The sequence below is a fragment of the Drosophila willistoni genome, assembly GCF_018902025.1.
Source record: "Drosophila willistoni isolate 14030-0811.24 chromosome 2L unlocalized genomic scaffold, UCI_dwil_1.1 Seg196, whole genome shotgun sequence".
Taxonomy (NCBI): Eukaryota; Metazoa; Arthropoda; class Insecta; order Diptera; family Drosophilidae; genus Drosophila; species Drosophila willistoni.
Genome location: NW_025814048.1, coordinates 4,468,822 through 4,484,940, shown reverse-complemented (window position 1 = coordinate 4,484,940; position 16,119 = coordinate 4,468,822). Strand labels below are relative to the sequence as shown.

The following is a 16,119-nucleotide window of genomic DNA, read 5'->3' as shown; positions in this document are numbered from 1 at the left end:
CAGATATATATCGAAAAAAAAGACTTTGATTTAAATTTCTTTGAATTTTTAGCCTACGAATTTATATGTTCGAGCTGTGAAAAGCTGTTTTGTTAAATTTTTATAAATCTAACGCATTTTTTATCTTTTAGTGCTTGGCTACTGGCACCTCTGGTGGGGGTTGCCAGTGTTGCCAGATCAGCGGTTTCATTAGAAGCCGAAAAAACAACAACAACAAACAATTGAGGTGTAGGCGGTGTTTCTGTTTGTCGTTTTCACGTTTTCATACCTTTTATATGTACGTGCATTTCGTATCCAAAGCGATTTTATGACTGGCCTATGATAAGAGGAACGCTCATTTGTTTTTGCATGACACATGCACGAACAGCAATTAGAACAACAACGTAATCTCTATACGATTTCCATTGATTTTTCGCAGAAAAGTTGGAGCATTACTAACTCGAACAAAAATGGTGGCTATACAATTGATCAACGAAATTGGTGGCATCTTTCGCAATGTAAGTACCTACATAATACAATTGTAAATGTCACACCCAAAGCACTGCTCTGTATCACACCTTTTTAGACGCCTACTTTTGCTTTGGTTTTGGAAAGTTTTCTTCTCGTCACCGTCGTATGGCTACTTTTGCACAAACGTGGTGGTGGACGTCGCCGATTCACCAAGGAACAGGAGGACTATCTAATTGAGAAATATGAGCCAGAAGTGTTGGTACCTGACACAGATCCCGAGCACCCATTGCTTCACAATCATGTGGTGCAATCTGTGGCCGGCAAGCACATTAAAGTCGATGGGCATGAGTGCCTCAACTTGGGATCGCACAACTATTTGGGATTCTTGGAAGATGAAGAGATTATAGATGAGGCTTGCAAGTCGCTGCGCAAATATGGTGTAGGATCATGTGGTCCACGTGGATTTTATGGCACAATGGATGTTCATTTGGATTTGGAAGATCGTTTGGCCAAGTTTATGGGCTTGGAGGAAGCTATTGTGTACTCGTATGGCTTCTCCACAGTGGCCAGTGCCATTCCCGCCTACGCCAAACGTGGTGACCTAATCTTTGTGTAAGTAAAGCTCAAGATTGGCGTAGATTATGTGTAATATTGATTTGCTTTTAGTGATGAAGCTGTGAACTTTGCCATACAAAAGGGTTTGGATGCCTCTCGTAGTACAATTGTGTTCTACAAGCACAACAATGTCAAGGACTTGGAGCGTCTGCTGACGGAGCAGGAAGCACGCGATAAAAAGAATCCGAAAAAAGCCCTTAAGACTCGCCGCTTTTTGGTTGCTGAGGGTATCTACATGAATACTGGAGAGATTTGTCCACTTCCCGAACTAGTAGCCCTACGCAACAAATACAAACTGCGTATTTTCCTGGATGAAAGCATCTCGTTTGGAACTCTGGGCAAAGGAGGTCGTGGTGTAACAGAACACTTTAATATTAGTGTAAGTTATAAATGTCTTTTTCATATTTATTCGATTTGTTAACATATTAATTTTCCTTTTAGCGGGATGAAATCGACTTGATATCTTCTGGCATGGAGGGTTCAATGGCCACCATTGGTGGTTTCTGCGTGGGCTCGCATTTTATTGCCGAGCATCAACGTCTCTCTGGTCTGGGCTATATATTTTCGGCTTCGCTTCCTCCCATGCTTACCCAGGCAGCGATTTCAGCCCTTGATCGCTTTGAACGCAATCCTCAAATCTTTGAGCAGCTTCAAACCAAATCAAAACTGTTGCATCAGCAATTTTCCAAATTCACCAAGTTGCGCCTTTCTGGCAACGAACTGTCCCCCGTAAAACATTTGTTCTTGGCCCAGTCAAGTGATAAATTCGATACGGAACAAAAACTCCTTGCCGAGGTGTCCAATAAGGTAAAGTTGGATTCGTTATAAAATATAACTATAGCTGATCCTTTTCGTCTGAATTTATATTTCTAGTGCATTGCTCGTGGTGTGGCTGTTGTGCAAGCTGCCTATTTACAGAATAGAGAGCGTAAGCCGGTGCGTCCGAGTCTCAGGATTGCCATCAATCGTCATTTGGATGAAGCTGACATTGCCACGGCTTTCGAGATTATCGAAAGTGTTTCCAGTGCAGTTCTTTAAGCTACATTGACATTGTCCTTTGTTTATTAGTCTTAAGTTGACGTATGTACAAGTACAGTATGAAAATATTGTAATTAAACTATAAATAACCTGTTACCTAGCTAGCAATCGCATATGGGTTCATTAAGACCAAACATTGCCTTATAGTTTTCAATAAAATTTTAAAACATAATAATTAAGATAATCTTGGTATAGAATCTTGTTACTTCAAGTGACTTTCTAAAGGACAAACAACATGTAATGCATAATCAGCTTAATCGATAATTGTTTGCTCTACAAAAATCTAAAAGATCAACCAATCATGTTCAATTATCATACATATACATAAGGCTGAAAAACACATCTATATACATATGTATAGAAATAATAGTACATTTTTACATCAATAACTTATTTCGTTCGTATATAAAGTGTTGCAATAAGTGAGTTAGGGTATTAAATAGAGGCATTGTTTATTAAAAAGTAAATTTTACATAATGGACATGCACTTAGCGCTTCGTCGACAGGTTCCCAAAAAAGGTTAACAATCAGGTCAGCCAATCAAGGGCAATTAGCATTCTACTAGGTAAGTTCTCTTATCACTGCCTCTGCTTTGGTTGTGTTCGATTCCCAAATCATTTGGCGACAAAAACATGTAGCCAAGGGAAAGATTTAATGGAGCAATGGATGGTGGCGATGGCAATGGCGGTGGGAGAGGCGGCAAGGCTCCATTATGCTGTTGTTTATATACGCGAACCGGCAGGCCAAAAGATAATTTAGCAAATCAGCTGTTCTCATCGAAAGCTCTCTCGAAGCTCGGGCGCTTGGACTGCAGCTGAAAATATAATCAGTTGTTTTTTTGCTGGCATAGCCGGCGGTAATTGGTCATTCTCCTGTTTTTATATTTATTTTCCTGATTCGTTGCATCCATCATGGGTGGTCGTGATGCCATGCAAGTGGAAGTTAAGGATATAGCCAAACTTTTTGAACAAGATGGTTACCTGAAGCCTTTTGAACGTGAGATACGCAGGCGGTAAGTAAAGAAAGAAGCCATTGAAGTTAATACGGCGGAGAGATCAGACGAGTTCAAGGTTGGCTTCGGCAATTGATAAGCATAACTTGTCCAGCGACGGTGCATAGTCATATCAGTTGGCCTGGGTGGAATTGGGCGGCAGCGTTAGGCGAGCAACAAATGCAATTCAGTTGGAAAAACTTTGTTCGCAATGTCAAGTGAAGGTCGCCCTGCGTGTTTGCCTTGACTGTGAATGTGTGGGTGTGTGTGCGTGTGTGTGTGTATGCTTGATTCAACTAATTTTTATTTATGTATCTCTGATATTTTGCGTGTTGCCGGCGTGTTTGGAGCATGTCTCCTTCCGGATTTTCTATAAATAACCAAAGATGTCTTGACAACCTTTGACTTTCATCCATTGCAGTCATGGCGTTCTTCAGGATTGGCTTGGCAAGATCAAGGACAGCGAGGGAGGCCTGGACCAATTCTCACAGGCATACAAATATTACGGTTTACATTTTCAGCCGGATAATTCGGTTATTGCCCGCGAATGGGCTCCCGGAGCCAGAGATGTTTATCTAACGGGAGATTTTAGTAAGTAGTTTAAAGAAATCTTTTATCAATTCATTAATTTATAAATCCACTTCATAGATAACTGGCACTGGGAGGCACATCCTTTTAAGAAACTGGACTATGGCAAGTGGGAATTGCATTTGCCCGCTAATGCAGATGGAAGTCCCCCAATTAAGCATCTCAGTGAAATTAAGGTGATCATACGCAATCAATCCGGGCAACTTCTGGACCGTCTATCGCCATGGGCTAAATATGTGGTCCAGCCACCAAAGGAGGCTAATCAGGGCGTGAACTACAAACAATATGTTTGGCAACCGCCAGTTGCAGAACGCTATCAACCTCAGCACAAACGTCCGGCCAGGCCTAAGTCGTTGAGAATCTATGAGTGCCATGTGGGAATAGCGTCGCAGGAGCCTCGAGTGGGCACCTATGATGAGTTTGCCGATCGTATAGTGCCGCGCATCAAGAAACAGGGCTACAATTGTATCCAAGTTATGGCCATTATGGAGCATGCCTATTACGCCAGCTTTGGCTATCAGGTGACCAGTTTCTATGCTGCCTCCAGCCGTTGTGGCAATCCGGAGCAACTTAAACGCATGATCGATGTGGCCCACGCAAATGGTCTGTATGTTTTGTTGGATGTGGTGCACTCGCATGCTTCCAAGAATGTCCAGGACGGTTTGAACCAGTTTGATGGGACCAATAGCTGCTTCTTTCACGATGGTCCAAAGGGAGAACATTCGCTGTGGGACAGCAGACTTTTTAACTATATGGAGTATGAGGTGTTGCGCTTCCTGTTGTCCAATCTGCGTTGGTGGCACGACGAGTACAATTTCGATGGTTATCGCTTTGATGGTGTCACCTCTATGCTGTACCATTCACGTGGAATTGGCGAGGGATTCAGTGGTGATTATAATGAATACTTTGGCCTTAATGTGGATACGGATTCTCTTAATTACTTGGGTTTGGCCAATCATTTGCTGCATACCCTCGATCCGGAGATTATAACTATAGCCGAGGACGTTTCCGGCATGCCCACTCTGTGCCGCCCCGTCTCTGAAGGCGGAATCGGTTTCGACTATCGCCTGGGCATGGCAATCCCTGACAAATGGATTGAATTGTTAAAGGAACAATCCGACGATGAGTGGAATATGGGTAACGTAGTGCACACTCTTACAAATCGCCGCTGGATGGAGAACACGGTGGCCTATGCCGAATCCCATGATCAAGCTCTGGTGGGAGACAAAACCATTGCATTCTGGCTAATGGATAAGGAAATGTACACACATATGTCAACGCTTTCGGACTCCACGCTGATTATAGATCGCGGTATAGCCCTACATAAAATCATACGTTTGATCACGCATGCGTTGGGTGGAGAGGCGTACTTGAACTTCATGGGTAACGAATTTGGGCATCCCGAGTGGCTTGATTTCCCACGTGTGGGCAATAACGACTCTTACCATTATGCCCGTCGTCAATGGAATCTCGTCGATGATGAACTGCTGAAGTACAAGTATCTTAACGAATTCGATCGTGCCATGAATCAACTAGAGGAACGTTTCGGTTGGCTGCATTCCGGACCCGCCTATGTTAGCTGGAAGCATGAGGGTGACAAAATAATTGCTTTCGAGCGTGCCGGCTTGGTTTTCGTTTTCAATTTCCATCCGCAACAGAGTTTCACCGGCTACCGCGTCGGCACCAATTGGGCCGGTACCTACCAGGCGGTTCTCTCATCGGATGATCCACTTTTCGGTGGCCACAATCGCATTGATACTCAAGGCAAGCATCATTCGAATCCTGAAGGTTATGCTGGTCGTTCGAATTTTATTGAAGTGTATGCGCCATCCCGTACAGCTGTCGTATATGCCAGAATCAGTGATTGATAATCTACTTGATATCCTATGCTAGAGGAATCAGTTTCCAATTTGTTAGTTATTAGTTTTGTTAATGTTTAATGGAGGATGTCTTCACCAGAATCCTTGAATTATATGAATACGTACATATATGAGATGGGCAGTGTTTTATTTCAAAGGTGTTTTTATTCTATTTCTTAAAAATTGCTCGCCCGTGGCCTGTAAATTAAAAGCTGCAGAGTTTAATTTTATAGCAATTCGTAACGGATATAATCAGCTGTTAGTAGTTCAACAGCTGGCAGAGCGATATGTTCTTATCATTTCGAACACGAATTTTTGAACTTTACAACACTGCTTTTAACCAATGCAGCCCTCGTTGTTGTTGTTGATTTGAATAGGCCAAAAAGACACGAAAATGACGCGCCGTAAGGAAATGTGGAAGATCCTATATAACGTGGTCAATAGAAGTGAAATTGGTGGCAATTTGGAGGAAGTTTTCAATGTAATAGATGAAATATTATGCCAAGAGGCCAGTCTAATCAGTGGCTCTGAGTTTAACTGCAAATTCCAAGACACATTTCTGCTGTGGCTGCTCAATAAATTGGCCCAGTGCATCCTCAATAATAATGCCGGTTCAGATGTCAGGTAATGGGGGATTTAATGTACTCTGATGCACCACACTACATGTCTTTATTCTTCCCTGACAGTCAGTGCATCGAGCTGCAAAAGAAACTTATCAGCTCATGCTGGTCAAATCATTCAAAACTTTTCGAGCGTATAGTGCTGGCTTATATAGATGTTCTACAGGTGATTTACGAGCAATTGACTGAATTACAATTCTCGAAGGATGCCCCGGAACAGAGCAATGAGCAGACGCTGATCTTGCGGATCTTTGCCTGCGAAGTAAGCCTTTTGCAAGAGTTTGACTCGCAGTGTAGTCATAAGGAAATCCATGTAAGATTAGATCAAATTGATGGATACGCCAGAAATATGTTGACCATTCTGCAGCATGCCCATGGCATTGGGCATGCCACTCATGCTGGTATTTTTGCCGGCAGTCTGCAACAGGCTTTGCTCATCCTTAAAGAGTGCGATGTGGAGACCAAGTTGAGTAGCATGAATTATTGCCACGAAGTCCTCAGAATGCAATCCGTCTCCAGCTGGCATTTAAATGCAGATGTTTCTCACTACGCCCAGTTATCTTTAAAGGCGGTAACTATGATGTGGTCAATGGTGCCCAAATGGCTAGAAGTCCGTTTAATAAACCAATTGGAGATACAAAATTTGGTGGTCTTAACCAAGAATCTTCTCTTGGTTATGCGATTACCTGGTAAACAGACTTTGGATTTGGGCCACGATTTGCTAAATGAGATTCTGTCATTACCTTTGAGTATGGACAAATCCGAGTTGGTTGAAAACTTGGCCAACTATTTGCAAAAACCAACGGATGATGAACTCGTAGGCTCTCTGGATGCATTGCAGCATCTGGTGATGAGCAAATGGCGAATCTTTCCCGTTCAATTGATGCCTGTACTGTCCTGCGTGGCAGCCAAACAAACTGAAATGAGATCCAACATTCTTTGCACTCTCACAAAATCTCTGAATACCCTTTTTCAGAAAATAGATAGCTTATCTCCTGTGGAGCTTGATCAAATGCTATCCATACTTAGAGCCCTGAAGCAATTGGAAATGCTACTATTGCAACAACGTCAGCAACAGGTTTTTGCCGATGAACAAACAAATCATATGGATTGTGACTTGCTGATAAAACTTCCCTTGCAATTTGATCTTGTGCTAACACCGGAAATCAATTGGAATCTTCATGCCCTAAATATTATCGAGCAGGATCAGAAGAGTCGACTGAACTTTACCGAGAAATATTTTGAAATTTGCTCACTCTTAATGAAAATTTCTTGTGTACGCCCGAATCTAAAGTCCCAGACCCAACAGCAATTACTTTCAATACTCCAGCGTAATAAGCAGCTGGATCACTTATGTTCCATAAAACTGGAGACGCCGTCCAGCGCCCACACCCAATTACAATTGTTTTTTGCCCAAGAGAATATCAATTTTTTTACATCACAAGATGAGGAAACAGTAAAAACCTTTTTCGATAGTCTCCCCCAGCTGTATATGTCTGGCTACATAAAGACTGCTCATCTCTTAAAGGCCTTACCAACCTTGAGTAATCCAAAAAATCGCTGCCTAGTGCTACGTTTACTTCTCTGCTCACAGTCCGAGACGATTCATGTGTTTAGAGTCGAGGATCAGTTACTTTGGTACTGCTCCAAGTGTCGTCCAATGCCAGAGGCATTGCCTGGCTGTTATCTGGGAAAATACAAGTCGAGTTTACATAATTTTAATTTTACCAATGCCACACTTCAATCGATAGCCGAGGATATGCTGTTTCAACCCGACTTCTTGTACATTGTCCACCATCTGAACTCTTTAAAATCCATAGATCCACAGATTTGTCTGCGCCTGTTGACCGAGAAAGGTTGCGGAAATCTCTCGGAACAGACAATGTCGCATCTGGTTCCAGTGATGTCGTCGCGGGAACCCCGATTCATGAAGGAATTGGCTGTTCTAGTACTCACTAGCATTCAACAAGTGTTGGCTAAGCCAGTGCAAGCGCAAAGCGTTAACGAGCAACGTAAATTACTCCGACTACTTGTGGGCTGTGCTTATCCGGGCATCAATGAAATCTGGCTATTCCACTGGTTCAAAATGACATTCTTCTTCCTGGTTCACATTCGTTCGCTGGTGGTGCAAGAAGCTGTGCTAGCTGCCAGCGAAATGTGTGCACGTCATAATCTGCAGACGGTTACATTGTGGAACTGGTATAAACGAGATGCACTTGCCCTTGCCGTTCGTTTGGCACTGAATGTATACCTATCAGATGGCGTGAGATTCACAAGATCCTTGAAGGCGGTAAGTAAGAATAATGGACAAACATTTAATCATATTAATTTGCCCATTTGCCCCTTTTAAGCTGTCGAAAATGTTGGGATTTTCATGTGTTCAGGAATTCACGTGCAAGTATCATCGCCTGCTGACCACTATGGTGTTGCCCTATTGCATGAAGGAACCACGCTGCAAGGGTGTTCTGTTGCTAATATCAAAACAATTGAGAAAACCAATTTCCACTCTATTTGCCACTTCATTTTTACGCATTTATACACATGTCCATCTCACAGAGACTCCAGAATTGGCCAATAGCTGCATTGATTTTGTGGTCAACTGCACCAAAAGCAGTCTCCAGCAGCTGATGAATGCCGATGTCAAGGTAAGAGATGACTTAAAAATATATTAAATAATTATAATTTTCACATTTTCATTACAGCAAACTGTTGCTGAACTCCTGATCTACTTTAATCGGGATCCAACATTTATAATGCGTTCTTTTCAAAGTCTCCTGCATTCATCAGAGGATAATTGCGAACAGTATCCAACGTCTAGTCAGTCAGCCAATGCCGAGTTTGCTGCTTTTATAGCCGAACGTTTTTTAGGCGTAATAACCCATTTTGAGAGCTGTCTGGGTGAACCCTCGTTTGAGAAACCCCTTAAAGAGGAGACCCTCTATAGCTTGGGCCAGATTATGCGTTTGGTTGGCTCGCAGCATGTTACCCAGTTTCGTTTCAAGATTATAGCCATGCTAACGTTTGTCCACACATTGAACGAGACACGTCTGCAGAGGATTTGTCTAAAGATTTGGCATATTTTTCTGCATGTGGTTAATGTGCAGGAATTGGGTCCATCTCTGGGTCGGATAGTGGCCACTTTACAACCTCTGCTAAATGATAAAGAGACTGTTGATCAAGTAAATGATCTATATGAATTTGTTATACTTAAAAATGCCTCAATGTTGGGTAACTTCATCACGGATTTGTATTTTCTGGAACGCATGGAGAATGTGTCACCAGCCATAAGACAGTGCATCAAACGGCATACATCCCACCTGCATTTTGTCGTCGAAGAAGAGGAGGAGGACGAGTCAAGTTCACCCCAATTGCTAGTTCAATTGCAATTCCTTTACAAACACATCACCGACGAGTGCCTTCAAGTTCGTATCTATGGCCTACAACATCTGGGTGCTCTCTTTGGTCGACGACGTGGCCAGCTGAATCGTATGATTCTGAATGAATTGCCAATGGAGCCACTTATTGAACAGATTGTTAATGTGTTGGTTGCAGGCTGTCAACACGATGATCGTCAACTTCAAATGGCATCTGCCAAATGCCTCGGCGAACTTGGTGCCATTGATGCTAGCTATTTGCCCTCCAATTATAATTTCTCCAAGCCGCAGCAATTGCCCTTGAGTGTGCTATCCGAGGAGTTTACCATTCTCGCCCTAACTGCCTTGTGTCGGGGCTATCAATTTCAACAGAAGACGAAGCATGTGGATAGCTTCTCGCTGGCTATACAGGAAACTCTGGCCGTGTGTGGCATATCGCCCAAGGAGAAGAAGAAAGTTCAATTGTGGCAGTCGCTGCCCTCGCGTATGCGCCAGGTAATGGAACCATTGCTTTATTCCTGCTATACCAGTTCCCAGCGGCCGAGCAGCTGCAATGAACAACCCATATTTGGGAGTCACTATACAAAGAACTCTTACGAAGAGTGGGCATTTCTTTGGGCTAGCCGTCTCATTGACTATATCCAATCCACCGAAACGCGGCACTTACTTAGTTCGTACAAGCCTTGCATTAAACGAGATGCTAACATGTTGAGCACCTTTTATCCTTACATAGTTCTTCATGCCCTGTTGGAATGCAAGCCAGAGCAGCGGAAGCACGTTCAGGAAGAGTTTGTTGCCGTTTTGCAGGCCAATGAAGAGTATTCCGTATCGACAAAAAGCCAGCAGGATCTGGGCTCTCATAATAACGCATTTAAACTGTTCGAGTCGAAGAAATATGCAGCTGGCATTAAGCCAGTGTCGGACCAACAACAAGAAAGGGAGGAAGACTCCAGTCACGTTCCGCGTTTGGCGGGTAAATTGTGTGCCGAACTTTTAGATTTCTTGCAGCGGTGGCTCCGGGAATGGCAACGTCTTCATGGACGGAGTACAGGTGGTAAACCGCCACAAATTGTTGATGCAAACTATAGGAAAATTTACGAGTTTCTTAAAACAATTCCAAAATTGTTGGTCTCCCAGGCAAGCTATAATTGTGGCGAGTATCCGAGGGCATTGAGCTACCTGGAAAGTTACCTTGAGGAGGGGGACAAAGCGAAGCGTATTTTGGAACAGTTTACCTTTCTCATTGAGATTTACGGAAAACTAATGGATGCCGACTCCGTGGAAGGAGCTGTACAAGTTCGTAGCTACGACATGAGTGTTACCCAGGAGATATTGGTGAATCGTTTGGTCGAACGACAACAGGATATGATCACATGCTATGAGCAGCTTTTGTCCAGTACGGAGGAATTGCAACCGGATCATATAAGGGCCATTATTGATGCCTATTTACGTATGGACACGCCGAAGACAGCCCTGCTAATAGCCGACGGTCTGTGGCAGCGTTTGTCAGATCAGTTTACAGAGCAATATTTCAGTGAATGCAAATCCGAATTACTCTGGCGTCTGGGTAGCTATGAAGATCTGGAGGAACAGGCCAAGCCCAATTGGCCCGCACTTTGTGCCCAGGGTTGTCTGGCCCTAAGGCAACCTTTAACTAGTCGTTCGCAATTTAACTCCCTTCTCGATGGCATGAGGCACTCTGTGCTGGAACAACTTCGGAGCTGTTCGGCCAATCAGCAGCATTCCTATGCCCATGCATACGATGAAATAGTGAAACTACATTTAGTTTATGAACTTCAGTGTAGTCAGCGATTGTTAGATCAACTGCAATTGGAGGAGCAGAGCAATGAACAGCGTCAAGAATGCCTAATGAAGGCCTATTTCGAGGATTGGCAGCTTCGGTTGCAAGTTCTTCAGCCGCAGGTTCGTGTTCTGGAGCCGATTTATAGTTTCCGGAGGAACCTGTTGACAGAATTGCAGCGTCGCCTATCATCCAGACCACAATTGCATACCGCCATCCAAACGGAGCTAGGTCAGCTGTGGTTAAATAGTGCCCAAATCAATCGGAACGCTGGACAACTTCAAAGGGCCCAATTGTATATACTTAAAGCGGCGGAATACCAACCCACAGGACTGTTTCTAGAACGGGCCAAGCTGCTCTGGCAGAAGGGTGACCAAGTGATGGCTATAAACTATCTGGAGGAGCAATTGTCCACAATGCGTCAGGATCAGAATGCCACACAGTTGCCACCGGAGCAGCGTAAATTGTACTTTGAGGGCAAGTACCTACTGGCCGTTTATAATGCCGAATCCATGCACTTGTGTGCAGATTCTATACTGAAATATTTCCGTGATGCCATTGCCGTGCAACGTCAGTCGGAGCGATGTCATGTGCAGTTTGCCCAGTTTCTGGAAAAGATACGTGAGGCCAAACAGTCGGCAGCAGGCGGCAACAAGCCACACGCATCGACCCACAGTCATGCTGACGACGATATGTTGCTCCAGGTGATGCTCTATTATGCCAAATCCTTGCGTTATGGCAATGAACATATCTATCAATCGATGCCGCGTTTAATAAGCCTTTGGCTGGACACAGCCGAAACTACCACAAATTCCGAACTCATTAAGAAAATGAATGACTTGTTAACCAATTGCAGTTCGGTTCTGCCCTCGGCCATGTTTTATACAGCCTACTCCCAGATGCTAAGTCGTCTGTGTCATCCACAGGGAGAAGTTTTCAGTGTGTTACGCATTATAATAATACGTCTGATCGAGGATTATCCACAGCAATCGCTTTGGATGTTGTTGCCGCACTTCAAATCGGCCACAGCCAATAGAATTAAGAGGGCCAAACTTATTTTAACAGAGACGAGACTACAAACTAGCAGGTTCCAGAAGCTGTTGGCCGATTTTAACACCCTAACTGAACGTCTAATTGGTTTGACCAATAAAGAAGTTACCCTTGATCGCAACTATCAGTTGAGTGATTTGGATAAGCGTCTCTCCAAGTTGTGTAATCCGGATTTCTCCGAAATATTACTACCGTTTGAGAAGTACATGCGTCCCACATTGCCCATCAGTTCGACGGACGCAACTCCGACAACTATCAACAACTCACAAAACTCCACGTTAGGCTCGAATTGGTTTCCCTATCAGCAAATTTATATTTCTGGTTTTCAGGAGCAAGTTTTAGTTTTGCGATCAGCCGCTAAACCCAAGAAACTAACCATCCGTTGCAGTGATGGTCTGAATTATGATGTGCTGGTCAAGCCAAAGGATGATCTACGACGTGATGCACGTCTAATGGAATTCGATGGCCTGGTGAAAAGATATTTGCATCAGGATGCTCGGGCCAGACAAAGGCGACTACACATACGCACCTATGCCGTGTTGCCATTCAATGAGGAATGCGGCCTAGTCGAATGGCTGCCCAATCTGAATTCATATCGCGGAATCTGTACTTCATTACATGCCCAGATAGGTCAGGGAATGGGGGCTCGTATGCTTCAACAGAATGCCGTCCCACTACACGATCCGATCGAACGAAAACGAGAAGTTTTCCTCAAGGTTCTATTACCAGCGCATCCACCGGTATTTCAGGAGTGGCTACGTCAGCGCTTCACCACGCCCCACAGTTGGTATGAGGCCAGGAATTCTTACATACGTACCACGGCCGTTATGTCAATGGTGGGCTATATATTGGGTCTCGGCGATCGGCATGGCGAGAATATATTGATTGACGAGCATAATGCCGATGTAGTCCATGTCGATTTCAATTGCCTTTTTAATCAGGGTGAATCATTGGCCTATCCGGAGGTGGTTCCATTCCGTTTAACCCACAACATGACTGTGGCAATGGGACCACTCGGAGTGGAAGGCAGCTTTCGGAAATGCTGTGAGATCACATTACGTCTGCTTAAGCAGGAGGCCAAGACACTAATGTCCATGCTGAGACCCTTTGTCTATGATTTGGGTAATCAGAGATGTTTGGCCGCAGCCACGGCCAAGATAACAAATGATGTGCAGCGGATTGCAGATCGTTTGCAGGGTCATGTAAGTGGCATACTCAATTCCATAGTCAACACTCATTATTTAATCGTTTTCATTTTTATTCGTTTTCGTCTAGGTCACACGTCAGCAGGCCAACAGTATTCCTCTATCCACCGAGGGACAGGTTAATTATCTAATTAATGAGGCTACTAAAGTGGATAATCTGGCTGTCATGTACATTGGTTGGGGGTCATTCCTCTAGGATGTGTGCCTCTAAATGTTGTTATTAATTTTGTTTATTATATATCAACTTTTTATTATTTTTACTCAATACGTTTCATCACAACCATTTTAGTTATCTTTATTTGTTTACGATTTGTAAATTTGTTAAAGCTTTGTCATATATTTCAACAAATGAGCTGATTAAAATGTAAAGTTCAAATTGTGAGTTGTGTAAATAAGCTTACAAAACAATTGTTTTATAATTAATTGCAAGGAAATCAGATTACGTCTTTTGGTCTTATTGGTTTTTAATTCGATTCTAATTATTTAAATAACAAAAAAGTGTTCGGGGCAAATTGGAAATTCGTCGTTTTTAAACTAACATCAAAAGCTACAAACGCATGATCATTGTTTTACAGTTATTTTTATTAGTTCAAATAGTTTCAATCATCTTTAGATATGTTGCGCATCCCTCTGGATAAATGTATTTAGATATGTACATATGTATGTAGTATATATTTTGTTGTTTTCTTCGAGTCATCTCAAAGCCTCGCATGGGTCACTTGGCCTAAATAGATGTGGATGTACCTTAACAAAGTTTATCTGAAAACGGTTCTTTTACATTATTTCGTCAAAATAATTATGCAACAAAAATTCCAAATGTTATTTTTTAAAATTGAAAAGCGTCTTAAAGATTTTAACAAATTCCTGCTCTTATTTCCGTATATAATTTAACGGATAAATGCAGCCAAGAAAACGGTTTTTGTGCAAGTTGTTATTGTTTTTATACTCTTGCAAAAAGGGTATATTAATTTTGGTCAGAAGTGTGTAACTCATAGAAGGAAGCATCTTCGTCATATAAAGTATACCTATATATTCTTGGTCAGCACAACGAGACGAGTTCAAATAGCCATGTCCGTTAGACCGTAAGAGCCACAGAGCTAAAATTTTGGGCTCCTATATATTTGACGTGTTGTATATCTCGGATGCAGCCTGATTGGACCACTATATAATATAGCTTTCATATAAACCGCTATACTTTTCTCAATGACTTTGTTTATTTCTGTGCTTTTATCATGAATTTTATTACCATTATATTGTGCCAAACTCAATCAAGATCCGACGACTTATTAGGAGCGATCGGTCGAAAACAGTGACTTGTATCAATAACTTCGTTACTTTTGACGCGTGGGGCCCAAAATTTATATTTGTCAGTTAAATTAATAATTGAATGACTAGATCGGATAACTATATTAGATAGATGTCTTATAAAAATACAATAAAATGCTGGGCCACATGCTCCGCATTGTTTCAGCCTAAAATTGTAGGCCGTTCTTTCGAGAACATTACACTTTTTAAGTAATTAATAGCTATAGATAAGGGAGGGGTAACAAAAAACAACTTACAAGAGTATACAAACTTCGATTCGGCGGAAGTTAACCCGGCCCACTGTATTAGATTAACTAACAGAAATTTTCAATATTAAGTTTTAATTGCTTTTCATATTGTCGTGTTTGCCGTGGTTGAATTGGTAATACGAAATGTAGAAAAAGCATAAAATAATATTGTTTTTAATAGTTGCGGACATGTTCTCGTCAGTGTTAATCATTCTGTGTTCAGCTATAACGTGGCAAGTGGTAAAGACTTGGTGTTCCAAACAAACACTTTGTGACATCATTAATGGAATTTTCCTCTTATTGTCAACAGAATTGTGACCCACCAGTTATATATAAAACTAAGAATATTGAATGTTTTACAATTCCAAAATTTTCGGCCAATGCCTCATGCTATGTTAAGGCCATCAATTGGAATAAAGCCACAGCTCATATGGACGTGGATCTTGTTGAAACTTTATACAATATCTCTGTAAGTTGGCTATAATGAAACCTTTGATCCATATATATAGAATATTAGTTTTGCTTATTGTTAGATACGACTGCAGATTTTCAAAAGAGATTATACCAATAAATTTCAACCTTGGCTAGTTGATGTCCCAATCAATATTTGCGATGTAATTGCCAGACGAAACTTTTTGCCCTATGGTACTATAATTTGGAAGTCAGTTAAGCGCTTTTCAAATTTTAATCATTCCTGCCCTTTTATGGTAATACAGATATTTGCTCCAATTGGTGTAATAATTAGTGTTTCGGCTTGATTTTTAGGGTCATTTGTTTGCACGTGATGTGTACATGGATGAAAGCTATTTGCCCATACAAATGCCATTGGGATTATATCAGTTTTCCATATCTATTTACGAGAATTATCAACGAAAGTCCACAGATTATGTTGGCGCCATCAAATTCTATGCCCAGGCAATGGAGCCAGTGAAGTCGAGAAGAAATCAGAGTAGTACCAATCGACCAAATAAATGA

At 42.2% G+C, this 16,119-nt stretch overlaps 4 protein-coding genes across 5 annotated transcripts; all 4 read left to right on the top strand.

Moving 5' to 3' along the window:
* Positions 1 to 193: 193 nt before the first annotated feature.
* LOC6640114 (serine palmitoyltransferase 1) lies at positions 194 to 2,287 on the top strand. Of its 2 annotated transcripts, XM_047010134.1 has the most exons (6): positions 194 to 277; positions 419 to 497; positions 566 to 1,062; positions 1,117 to 1,444; positions 1,507 to 1,872; positions 1,939 to 2,287. In XM_047010134.1, the coding sequence occupies exons 2-6, from the start codon at positions 450 to 452 to the stop codon at positions 2,101 to 2,103; spliced, it is 1,404 nt and encodes a 467-aa protein (XP_046866090.1). In that variant the 5' UTR covers positions 194 to 277; positions 419 to 449; the 3' UTR covers positions 2,104 to 2,287. The 2 variants fall into 2 exon arrangements, with proteins under 2 accessions (XP_046866090.1, XP_002063436.1); XM_002063400.4 differs by having other exon boundaries at positions 200 to 497.
* Positions 2,288 to 2,935: 648 nt separating this feature from the next.
* On the top strand, positions 2,936 to 5,675 carry LOC6640115 (1,4-alpha-glucan-branching enzyme). Its single transcript, XM_002063401.4, has 3 exons — positions 2,936 to 3,115; positions 3,516 to 3,685; positions 3,743 to 5,675. Exons 1-3 carry the CDS (start codon positions 3,015 to 3,017, stop codon positions 5,548 to 5,550), a joined length of 2,079 nt encoding a protein of 692 aa, XP_002063437.1. The 5' UTR covers positions 2,936 to 3,014; the 3' UTR covers positions 5,551 to 5,675.
* A 235-nt stretch (positions 5,676 to 5,910) lies between these two features.
* On the top strand, positions 5,911 to 13,987 carry LOC6640116 (serine/threonine-protein kinase ATR). Its single transcript, XM_047010133.1, has 5 exons — positions 5,911 to 6,165; positions 6,228 to 8,451; positions 8,513 to 8,806; positions 8,864 to 13,588; positions 13,662 to 13,987. Exons 1-5 carry the CDS (start codon positions 5,936 to 5,938, stop codon positions 13,785 to 13,787), a joined length of 7,599 nt encoding a protein of 2,532 aa, XP_046866089.1. The 5' UTR covers positions 5,911 to 5,935; the 3' UTR covers positions 13,788 to 13,987.
* A 1,346-nt stretch (positions 13,988 to 15,333) lies between these two features.
* Positions 15,334 to 16,119, top strand: LOC6640214. Its single transcript, XM_002063403.2, has 4 exons — positions 15,334 to 15,384; positions 15,455 to 15,613; positions 15,678 to 15,851; positions 15,910 to 16,119. Exons 1-4 carry the CDS (start codon positions 15,334 to 15,336, stop codon positions 16,117 to 16,119), a joined length of 594 nt encoding a protein of 197 aa, XP_002063439.2.

Coding starts and splice junctions, on each gene's coding strand:
- LOC6640114 (XM_047010134.1), top strand. CDS start 450: ATGGTGGCTATACAATTGATCAACGAAATTGGTGGCATCTTTCGCAAT. Junction 1,063..1,116: donor CGTGGTGACCTAATCTTTGT/GTAAGTAAAGCT, acceptor ATTTGCTTTTAG/TGATGAAGCTGTGAACTTTG. Junction 1,873..1,938: donor TTGCCGAGGTGTCCAATAAG/GTAAAGTTGGAT, acceptor TTATATTTCTAG/TGCATTGCTCGTGGTGTGGC.
- LOC6640115 (XM_002063401.4), top strand. CDS start 3,015: ATGGGTGGTCGTGATGCCATGCAAGTGGAAGTTAAGGATATAGCCAAA. Junction 3,116..3,515: donor GAACGTGAGATACGCAGGCG/GTAAGTAAAGAA, acceptor CATCCATTGCAG/TCATGGCGTTCTTCAGGATT. Junction 3,686..3,742: donor TTATCTAACGGGAGATTTTA/GTAAGTAGTTTA, acceptor TCCACTTCATAG/ATAACTGGCACTGGGAGGCA.
- LOC6640116 (XM_047010133.1), top strand. CDS start 5,936: ATGACGCGCCGTAAGGAAATGTGGAAGATCCTATATAACGTGGTCAAT. Junction 8,452..8,512: donor TCACAAGATCCTTGAAGGCG/GTAAGTAAGAAT, acceptor GCCCCTTTTAAG/CTGTCGAAAATGTTGGGATT. Junction 13,589..13,661: donor CAGATCGTTTGCAGGGTCAT/GTAAGTGGCATA, acceptor GTTTTCGTCTAG/GTCACACGTCAGCAGGCCAA.
- LOC6640214 (XM_002063403.2), top strand. CDS start 15,334: ATGTTCTCGTCAGTGTTAATCATTCTGTGTTCAGCTATAACGTGGCAA. Junction 15,385..15,454: donor CAGCTATAACGTGGCAAGTG/GTAAAGACTTGG, acceptor TATTGTCAACAG/AATTGTGACCCACCAGTTAT. Junction 15,852..15,909: donor ATCATTCCTGCCCTTTTATG/GTAATACAGATA, acceptor CTTGATTTTTAG/GGTCATTTGTTTGCACGTGA.